The sequence below is a fragment of the Etheostoma cragini genome, chromosome 2 (assembly GCF_013103735.1).
Source record: "Etheostoma cragini isolate CJK2018 chromosome 2, CSU_Ecrag_1.0, whole genome shotgun sequence".
Taxonomy (NCBI): domain Eukaryota; kingdom Metazoa; phylum Chordata; class Actinopteri; order Perciformes; family Percidae; genus Etheostoma; species Etheostoma cragini.
The window spans coordinates 17,334,918-17,346,184 of NC_048408.1; the positions used below are offsets into that span (position 1 = coordinate 17,334,918).

At 36.4% G+C, this 11,267-nt stretch overlaps 1 protein-coding gene across 1 annotated transcript; it reads right to left on the reverse strand.

Annotated features, from left to right (window-relative positions):
• Positions 1-1,845: 1,845 nt before the first annotated feature.
• Positions 1,846-3,602, reverse strand: bglapl (bone gamma-carboxyglutamate (gla) protein, like). The gene is made up of 4 exons (XM_034859587.1): positions 3,438-3,602; positions 2,984-3,316; positions 2,784-2,880; positions 1,846-2,479 (listed from the first exon to the last, which is right to left on the reverse strand). Exons 1-4 carry the CDS (start codon positions 3,496-3,498, stop codon positions 2,377-2,379), a joined length of 594 nt encoding a protein of 197 aa, XP_034715478.1. The 5' UTR covers positions 3,499-3,602; the 3' UTR covers positions 1,846-2,376.
• Positions 3,603-11,267: the final 7,665 nt, after the last annotated feature.

Sequence of the window (11,267 nt, forward strand, 5' to 3'; positions counted from 1 at the left end):
TACAGTACAGTACAGTAGAGATTAACAAACATGTTCTGTATCTCAAAGTATCATAAACTTTATCAACATCATTATTGTTATTATTATCAGTTTTATCAATAATTTACTATCTTTTTTAACGGCTGTCTTACAGAAAGTCAGGTAGTTTGCTACTAGTTGTTCATGAGTATTCTGTTGCATTTTCTTTTTCAAGTGTCTGGGTGAAACACAGCCAGCGTCAAGGAAACTGTTCTGCCGACCGCTATGTCACATGTCAGTAAACCTTGTACAAACAGCATGAGCTGGCTTATCAATATGTCAATAACGAGGGCACACAACTGTGCCAAAGTGCACAAACAACCACAGGACACTTTCCACATGGTCAACTGACACTTACTTAAAGTAAATATGTACATTTACTTTTGCAAGACTGTCTTCTCTGAAAATGGCCACCATAATTGTTTGTTCAAGCAGCAATTACAACACATATTTACCTCTTATCTTTGTCATACATCTATGAAATTTTACATTTACATCCTACATCCACTAGGGGGGCTAATTTTTGAAATGCTCATTAGAGGGTAGGAATAAACAACCTACGTTGTATTAAACTAAAACACTCTGCATTATTGTATCAAACCGGTTGTTCCCAACCTCTAGTTTGTGACCTCAGAAAAGCAGGGGCTTCTTGGGGCCCCAATGTTTTTTTAAGTTGGAAGTAGTTCCACCAAAGAGACCTTTCCCCTCTAAACTCGTTCATGGACAAAAAGAGGTAAAAATTAAAATCTTCCAATAATTTGTTTTAGTGGCAGAACTTGTTATTTTTTCCTTCTGCTCTCTACCATTAATCATCTTTCGGCCCCTCAGATTTATCTTGTGGCCTTTTTAAAGGGGGCCTGACCCTTAGGTTGGAACCATTAAATCATATATGTAACTGGTAGACTTTTGTGTTGTGTTGTGTTTCTAAGACACCATTACACTGGGTTCTCTTTGTTGATCTGTTTATTCTGGTGATATTTGCAAAAAAACACGACCTCCTTATTAGCTACTACAGGCACATACAGAAGACAATACATTACACAAATAACATATACAATAATAATATACAAAACCGAAGCTAGCTTGGTCTGCCGCAAATTTAAGCTAATCACACCAACTCTTAAAAAACACTTAAAACAACAAAATCATGATAGTCTGTTGAAATCAATATGTTGACAGGTTGGCAAAGACATTAAACATTGCAGGGGGAAAAAAGTATAAACAAAATAATACAAGAAACAAAGGGATGCGTTTGGATAATAAATGAGCCAAAATGAATTACACTCACTTCTCCCATATGGGAATTGTACAAAAAGAGGAGACAGCAAGGGACATAAAGGGATTTATAGTTGCAGGACCACAGAAGTTACATGAACACATGCGTTCTGGAGTTTATAGGTCCTGCCAATACAAAGGAAAATATGACCCAGATGTGTAAATAAAGTGAAATCAGCTCCACCTAGCTACAACAATAACATTTTACTTTGGCAATTAGGCTACTGTGTAATAATCTATCATTCCCATGAGAGTACTTTTACTTTTGATACTTTAACCATAGGCTACATGTTCTTGGTAATACAAATGTACTAGAATTATGGTATGAAATACTGCAATAAATACACAGTTGTGGTTGCAGCTTGTACTACAGCAGACGGAGTTGGTAGTGCTTGTCATGCCAGAATCTGAAGGAAACTATCACCCAATTCTGCAGTTCTCTTTAAAGCATCTTTCAGCTTTCCGTTATTGCAGGTATACATTAAAGGAATAATGTCATTCCTTATAACAGCTACCATCAAAAGATTTTGGTTATTGAGGAGAAAACAATTTGACAAAACAAAATAATTTATTATTTTTAAAACCTAGAGGCGATTTGTGGTTACAGTCCTAACAGACAACAGATGTGCATGTTACACACACACTACAATACCACTGCAGTACCTCATCACTATATCCACTAGTTACTAAAACTACTACTATCTAGTTATCTAGTTAAACTAAGACTAAAGCACAACATAAAAACATCAACATATTAACATACAATACATGCACTTGTAGCACCATTCGTTGCATTGTACCACAGATGTGAAGAATAATTTAATCATGTGTAGGCTACTACATACTCCACATGCTTGTGTCTCTCTGAAATCATTTCATACATTTCAAATGGACAGGACCATTAAAGCTGGTCACTTGTGCAATGATTTTGTGCCTTAAAGAAATCTCCATCTGGCATCTGGCAATCTCCATCTAACATGTGCCAAACATTTTTTTTTTGTCTGAACCTTGTCTGAATTAGGTGAATTGTTGATAAATGACAAAGAAAACAGCTCTCATGTGAAGGAAAGCGGAGTTTTCATCTTAGAAGGGGACAGGTCCGTAGTAGGCAACGTATGCTTTGACGATGCCTTCCGTTTCAGCCATCTCATCACAGGCGTTGTTCAGCTCACACACTTCTCTCAGGCTGGATGGCAGAAGAGAGAAAAGAGGTTAGAAGGGTTGTAACATATCTTAGACTTAACTTCAATTCTGTATTTAAGTTCAGAGTTGTTGTTTTTTTACACTACAATAAAACTGAAATGATTATTTGACCTTAGGTAGGAACGTTGCAGCAAAGAATGTTATGTTGTATGTTGTAATTATGTTGACATACATTTCAATTACTAACTGACTAATTAATTGCAGCAAACGTCAAGCCAAACAATAGTGTGCAAAGTGTATTGTTGCTTCTTGAGTTAGTTTTATCCTAATAGTGTAAATAACTATACCTTTCCATCTGCAGAGGGCTGAGGTCTCCTGCTGCAACAGCTCTTCTTCTCCTCAGGAGAACAGCAGCCAGGTCCCTCTTCATGACCACCTGAGCTGCTGTGGGGACAAACATCACAAACTCAAACTTTCTTGAATTTTCCTGACTAACTTATTCTGAAACCATGTCAATGTTCTTTCTGGAAACAAAAATGTTGCATACCCTCAGCACTGGCGGACTCTGATGACGATGAGGAGGATGATGAAGAAGAAGAGGAAGAATCAGAGGCAGAAGAGTCGGATGCTGAGGACTCAGAGGAAGATGACTCAGAGGAAGAAGATTCAGTAGACTCGGAGGATGAGGAGGAAGAGTTAGAGTCAGAATCAGACGCTGAAGAGTCTGAGGAAGAGTTGGAGTCGGAGGCCGAGGACGAATCAGACTCAGAGGAGGACGAAGAGTCTGAAGCAGATGAATCAGGGGCAGCAGCTGGGTCAGCAGGTGCAGCTTCAGCAGCTGTGTCTGCAGCAACGTCTACGACAACCTCTGGCTCAACAGCTGGGGATCACAGAAAATAACACTTTTATTGACACTTTGTAGATACTCAAAGTGTCTATAAAAGTCAATAAGGAGGTCAATATCGGGAATCACAGCAATGATGAGAGGAGTTTGTTCTTACCTCCCATGGACCAGCACACTGACAGAAGAGTGCAGATGAAGAGGAGAGTCAGAGTCTTCATGATGCCTTGCACTTAGTTTCAGGCTGCTTTCTGGAGTGCTTGCTCTTCTTTGCTTTCCTGCGATGGCTTGCTCTGTTTCTTTCCCCAATTTCAAGGTCAATATATACTGTTGGTCCACCTCCTTTGTCAGACCAGAGATAATTTTCTGATTGGCTGGAGAGTCAAATGTCAACGTTTGAAAAGCTCCCCTTAACACCCACGCAGCTCTCATAGAGTCAAAAAATTCATTCACTTGGACACAGACTTACATGGCCACAAACATTCCAAACATCCGTACAGTGCATGAAGACTACTGTATGTTAACGTATGTGTATGTCCTGTGTGTAGCATTCACTTGACATACAAGAAAATTTAAGACAAACAGAATCACATAACAAAAGACTGGGATTCCCCATCTCCTCAATACAAACACACACACACACACACACACACACACACACACACACACACAGACAGACAGACAGACAGACAGACAGACAGACAGACACACACACACACACAAATCCACTGAAAGTCCTTTTACCACTTGTCACTGGGGTATAAATTATACAACAAACCCCCAAATCATTGGAGTTACTAATCTCCATATATTTTAATCAGGGAGACCCATTTCCCTCTTTAACATCAAGTTTGCCATTGCTGTTATGTTGCTGTACTCCTTGCCCCAGATGTGATCTCCCACCCCCACAAACCCCAAACTATAGCTTGAGCTGACCACAAGCTACTAATCGAGTGACACGGAACAGCAGTGAGCCTCATTATGCCACAGAGCCTAATTAGAGTGTTGCTGAGTCCCACCAGAACCGCAGTCAGTCACTATTTACAGATCCATTTCTGGTCCAGCTCCTTGCCAGATCCAGGCACAGTCATGGCTTACCAACGCCAACCAGTGGCCCAATACACAGCCTCGCTTTATGTATTTCAGCAGCTATACAGCTAAATATAAGCAGCTTCCTTGTGTTGGATGCAGAGAGTTATGCATGCGGGTTTGGATGCAGCTTTCTGTTTGTTGGATGCACTCTATGTGGCTTCCGCCGTGGTTTATGTTAAACACAATGGGATTTTGAGTTTGCAGCTTGGTCCTGAACAGAAATGTATGCACACATACATATACATGTATATACATGAATATATATATAGACTAGTAAAAAATGTCATGCTGCTGCAGGGTGACCTTAGTGTCCTTCGTGTTTCATAGCGTTATTCCTGGTGTCAGGCATTTGTCTTGGGCCGCGTGCTGTGTAATTTTAATGTCTGGTCCAGTGTCCATTTTTGTGGATGCATTTCAGTGCATGGGGGAGACACAGTTGGAGAAAACAATTGCCACAGCGTGCATTTCTGCTTTTTTCTGTAGCATCTTGGCTTTTAAATCCCTTCATCGTGTACACAATGAGTAATGCTCACTTTAATTGACTGTTGTTGTTGCACATGATATACAGTTAACTTATATTAGTAATAAGCATCTTCCTTCTATCTATATTCAATGATGTGCTGTCCTTACAGGTCAATTACAATGCTGTTTATTGACAAGGGCCAGAAGGAGAGAACACATTACACCTGTTTAAAAGTCACTACATTTGGTTCCCTGTCAGCTTCTGTACTGATTTTAAACTTATTTTGCCTGAAGCCCATCTAAAGTCTTCTAGTTGTTTCAAAGTGCAGGATGAAAACGTTTCAATCAGGAGAGACTGTCTTTAAGAGTCAAATAAGTTTGATGAACATGGTGCATAATAGATTAGAGTCTTTGGTGATTAGACTACATTGCGATGTTAAATTATAATGAGTGTAGATGCTGTGGATATATAGGAATATCCCCTTGATGTAGTCTAGACATTGGTGGAGGTGATGAAGGGATAAAGGAAGACATGCTGACGAAAATGCAGTTGATTGGATTTCAAAAGAGAGAAATGTGAAGCCTAGTAGTCTTCCCGAATGAACTCACGCTGAGCTTCATTTTCTGGTCATTTTTATGCCCCGAGCCGTTGACAACCTGCTTAAGGATCTCAGAGAGACTGTATGGGAGACTTTTTCAATGCCTTTAAATTTAAAATCTTTAACGTAAAATGTTTGGCATTTGATTAGACTGTTGTTATCAGAAGCAGACCAACACTAGAGACCAACTTGTAAAGGGAATACACCAGCTGCAACGCCAAATTGGGCAAAAGGTGTAAAGTGGGGGGTCCTTCCATGTATACTTCCTTACCCCCTACTTCTAGTCCCCTTGCTTGGACCACAAACAATTTCAAACTTGGGTTGGAAAACAAAGACAGATCATAATTGTTTGTCATTTTTCAATGTTGGTCACACATTGTTTTTATTTTTCAAATATAGTGTTTTTAAAGATTTTCTTCTACTATTCCAATTGACCCCTATAACTGTCACTTAAGGTATTTGTCTCTACCCTCTTTTTTTTTTCTTTTTTAAATAGAAATCCCCTGAATAGATCCCTAAAATGAAAATGACTTTTGTTTTACAAATTACAATTTAGTTTTGGATTTAATGACAATGTATTAGTATCAAGCCATTTATTTAGGGTTTCCAATTACCCTTCAACTGTATCCAAAAGTTCCTTCAAGTTTTTCCCTGAACTAGTGTCATCCTCAAACAAGACAAAATGTAACAATTTTGACATTGTACACATATTTTTTATGTGGAGTACAGCACACCGCTAAGGATAGTTGAGTGTTAACAGTAGGTTTATTTTCTAAAGTGTACTATACACTATATTATATATGTTTATGTTTTAAATGTAATGTCAAAGGATCTTTGTAAATTTTGTTCTTTTGGTCCTGCCAGCTTTGCTCTACTTGCATAGTACACACGCATCATATACTTGCAACAAACAACCTTTAAATGACCAGTTACAGGCGTGCATTCAGACTTTTCTTTTTAAACCATTACCTCAGTGTGCATGTGGATACTTATTACTTAGAGAGAGCATTGTCTGGTGTAGGTAAGCGTATGTAAAACCTCAGCAAGGTGGGAAAGACTTTAGGAAAAGATCCTGTAATACAACAACTGGGTAATTCAAAAAGATGTTTATGTGTGATTTTGTAGATGTGAATAAAAGAAATGAATGTATGAAAATTAAAAGTATTTGTTGCGCAAATGTTCCCTGTTGGTGTTTTACTTGTATGATGTTTCTGGATTATAGTTGTTATCATTAGTAATGATGCGTTAAAATGTGTTTTGAATTATACTGCTATGGATGTTCACGGCTCTGTTAATTTTAATTCCTTTATAAACTAAAGGATAGTTTAATGTACAGCAAAGCATCTCATTTTCTATAAGATCATGTGTTTGTTGCATTTTCAGCTTTGTGACCATGCTTTTTCCGGCTAATTCAACATAAATAAATTAATGAATTTACATTTGTTGAGAATATGATGAATCAGACACATAGGCTGTTTTTGATTCCCAGTTAAGAGATGAGATAGAGAGAGAGATCAGAAGAAGCCTAATCAATTAGAGAGTCTCCATTATATAACTCACTAATGCCTTATTTTAATTCATTAATCTATACTTTTCTACCTTGTCTGTCACCCAGCCCCAAACCCATTGATTCATTGAGTTCCAAAAATGTCAACACTGATGCAAGTTTTAGCCAGCTTCAACTTAGGCCTAAATGTTGGCCAACTCATATCTAACCTGTACTGTAACGCTTATCTTGTTGTACATGCTTTTTACCACAATGAAGTATGTCTTTAAACAATTGTACATCGTACTTAGTATATATTTATTAACACAAACAATGTTAATGAACAACAAAATTGTACATCACATTTATTCGCATCATGTAAACATCAAGTAAACGTAATCCATATCTCAAGTTTACAGTCATGTGATTTATTTATTATTTAAAATTAGCTTGCTATGTATTTTGGGCAACTGTAAGATTCGTAGTTTAGATACACCTGATGGATTGTGGATAACTTCCGCTTCCGTAGTTGGTGTTAGCCATGCTGCTACACAGACATGCTGTTGGGCTAATAAACGGTTAATATTCCGCTGAATCAGGGTTTCACTGTTACATCTAGTTACATGAAAAAGGGAAGAATATAACACAGCTTTTATGGGACTAACTATTTGATAATGGAGCATTATCTTACAGTTTTCCGGTTGATAGTATAAAGTGCTTTATGTAGCACTGCCTTATGTGCACTGTCTTGACTGCAGCCGTAAACAAACTCAGATTGCAGGCGACACACGCTGTGTATTTCCATCTCTTTTCTGAGAAACGTCAACCGGCCAGGCTTTCCCAATTCCGCCGGATGCATTCGCTTGGCAATGCAACACCCCTAATTACACCGATCCCAGTCTGGGCCTTGACATTCCCTTCTTGTTGCTAGAGAGAATATTTTTGGGACAAGCCCAACATTTTTACTCTTGATGTCTACAGTTCATCTGATGTATTTTTATAGAGCTTTTTTATTGCTAAATATTTTGTATCCACATTAAGGGCCCAATATGCCTTTTAGTCAAATCCCTTTAACTTCCTTTTGGGTTTGATGCCCTGTTTTCAGCTCTGTGTTATTGCTGCCTCTGTGAATCCTTGATATTCTTTAGTATACGTTCAGCTCTAGTGTTCAGCTCTTTAAGAACATTTGTGCTTGTGTTCAACCTTTTTGTCCCATATTTACTTGAATATTAAGTGTTTTCTTTTTACATTGAAAGTCAATGGAGCAATCTTGAAATCCTCTTCAGACTGCTTCCACTTCAAAATGCTGCTCTCTACAAACGTCACTCAAACTATTCGCAAAACCCAAAGCCACAAGATACATTTTTTGTGTCTTTTTTTTCCGACTTTGTCTATGTGTGTACCTGCTCTACCAGCTGAGCTAAATGACCCATTGCCTTCAATTAATAGGTACTACAAACTATACTATTCTACATACTATACCATGACCTCTTTGGAAATACTGTACAACAACTTTTTTAGGACTTTTCAGGACATACAATACTGTGAAAATATTTGACACTCCATATTTGACTTCATCACTTTCTTTTTTGACGTTTTACACAACATCTTTTTTATCACTTTTTTCAACATACTATACTAGTACTTTTTATCGTTTTTCTTCAATATACTATAATATGACTATATTGCATGCTTTGCTATGGCTTTTTTATCACTATTTTTGACATATTACAGTATTGTTTTTGATCTATTTTTTCGACATACTATACTATGACTTTATTAACATATTATAATATCACTTCTTTCAACATAGAATACCACGACTTTTTTATCACTTTTTTTGACATACTATGCCATGACCTCTTTTGAAAAACTATACCACGACTTTTTGAGGACATTTTACAACATGCAATACTCTGAGAATTTTCGACACTCTATATTTGACTTCATCACTTTTTTTGACATGCAATAGTAAGACTTTTTTTATCTATTTTTTCAACATACTATATTATGACTACTGTCGATGTACTATACAATGACTTTTTTTGAACATACTCAATTTGGTGGCATGGTGGTTAGTGGTTGCTGGCAAGGGTTAGCAATGTATTAACTGCACTGTAACAAGTGGGTGGTACAAACTGTGACCCTAGGTTCAATACCCAGTCCAGGTTGGGCTGTTTTGTGTGGAGTTTGCATGTTCTACTATGAAGTTTACATCACTTTTTTGTAAAATACTAATACTTATTACTGTGACCATTTTTGGCACGCTATAACATGACTTGTCATCACTTTTTTTTAACATACATGTCCAAGACTTTGTAAGACTATGACTTTTTTATCACTTAGTTTGACGTACTATACTATGACTTTTTATGACTTTTTTGACATACGGTCCTATTACTTTTATGACTTCTTTGACATACCATACTATGTCTGTTTTCAACATACTATACCATTACCTTTTCTGAGATACTTAACTACAGTATGACTTCTTGTCATATTTTTTCAACATACACAACTATGAATTATTTTGTACATACTTAATTTAGTGGCATGGTGGCTGGGCCAATTTTACGTTGAGTTTACATGTTCTTCCAGACATTTTTTGACATACTATACAAACTTTATTTTTGAGCTTACTATAAAATGACTTTTTCATCACTTTTTTTCACACACAATTCTATGAATTATTTTTTGAAATACTATATACCAGGTCTTTTCAGCAAACTGTACAATGGCTTTTTTATCACTTTTTTTTCCATACTATACTATGACTTTTTAATTACTTTTTTTTACATACTCTACTATGACTCTTTAGACATACTGCATCACTTTTTGGACACGGTATTCTATGACATTTTTATGACTTCTTCCGACATGCTATACTATTGCTTTTCTTCACTTTTTTCAACATACTATACTGTGACTTTTTATCTTCTTTTTTTTAAATGACTATACCATGGCTGTTTTTGGCATGCCATGATATGACTTTTTCATATCTTTTTTTGAAATATTACACTATTACTTTTTTTATCACTTTTTCAACATACTACACTATCACTATTTTTGAGTTTACTAGACTTTTTTAATCACTTTCTTCAACATACATACAATGCTGTGATTGTTTTATATATATATTTTTAAATACAGTACTATGGGGTTTTTGATTTACTGTGCTATGACTTTTAAATTGTTTTTTTTTCAACATACCACACAAAGATTTTTTCAATCACTTGTTTCTTACAATGTTGACTTTTTCAACATAATACACCATGACTTATTTAGACAGGAAAGGGAGCTAAATAACCAACTAACTTAATTTCACAGGACAGCTCATATATGAAAGGGGAGATACTGTACAATGACTTTTTTTGGCATACTACACTATGACTTTTTTTTCGGCATACTTTACTATGACTTTTTCTATCACTTTTTTCGACATTCTGTACTATTACTTTTTTATTACTTTTTTTGACATACTACATAATTTCTTTGACACATAATATTATTACTTTTTAGGACTTTTTCTGACATGCTATTGCTATTGCTTTTTATAGCTGTTAAGCTATTTGTATTGCTTCAGCTGCTTTCTATGCTTAATCAGTTCATTCAAGACTAAAAATGTTCCACATCTTCATTAGGAGTTTTATACAACTTACCATTTCCACTTTTCCACGTTTCCCTACAACTTTACCTTCTTACACTTTTTAACCAGCAATTTAGTGTAGTGACAGTTTTTTTTATATAGTAAATTTCCATTTTGGTTTACACATTATTGGTATTATTCAACATTTCAATAAAATTCATACTAATTAAATCATTCCCACTTTTCCAACTATTCTCATTACTTAACCTTCTTCTTGTGTAATTATGCCAGCTATCCAATTTAGATTTAGCAGGTTGGCTTTTTAGCATTCAAATGCATTTTCTGCAGGAAATTAATTTTCTAGTTTATCATGCATGCCTACAGATGTTTTTTTAACTTCTCTGACACAATTTTCTGTCCAGAATAAAATATATGAAGACTTCACTACCTTGGTCCATATCTTCCAAGTCTGCTCATTGTCAGTCTCGCTGAGGTCACTGTGTTGTGGTCCTGGCAATAACATAAGTGGACAGACTAACAAAAGCCACCAGATCCCTGCGACTTGTGGCCAGTGACCTGTGGTCCACTAACCAGACCGCAGACGAGCTCACACTCGCGTAAACAGACATAACATAACACACATGGGTAAATAAGTAAAAACACACGACACACACGCACAGTTGTTCACTTTGTATAGTTTCCTTTGAGTTGGAAGAAAAAAATTGTAGGGTTTGCACAGAAGACAGAATTCACACCAAAAGCTCC

Bases quoted from the DNA above. Each gene is read 5' to 3' on its own strand.
- bglapl (XM_034859587.1), bottom strand. From the start codon at position 3,498: ATGAAGACTCTGACTCTCCTCTTCATCTGCACTCTTCTGTCAGTGTGC. The intron at 3,317-3,437 runs GTAAGAACAAAC...TGTGATCCCCAG, and splicing joins AGTGTGCTGGTCCATGGGAG to CTGTTGAGCCAGAGGTTGTC. The intron at 2,480-2,783 runs GTATAGTTATTT...TCTGCCATCCAG, and splicing joins AGCCCTCTGCAGATGGAAAG to CCTGAGAGAAGTGTGTGAGC.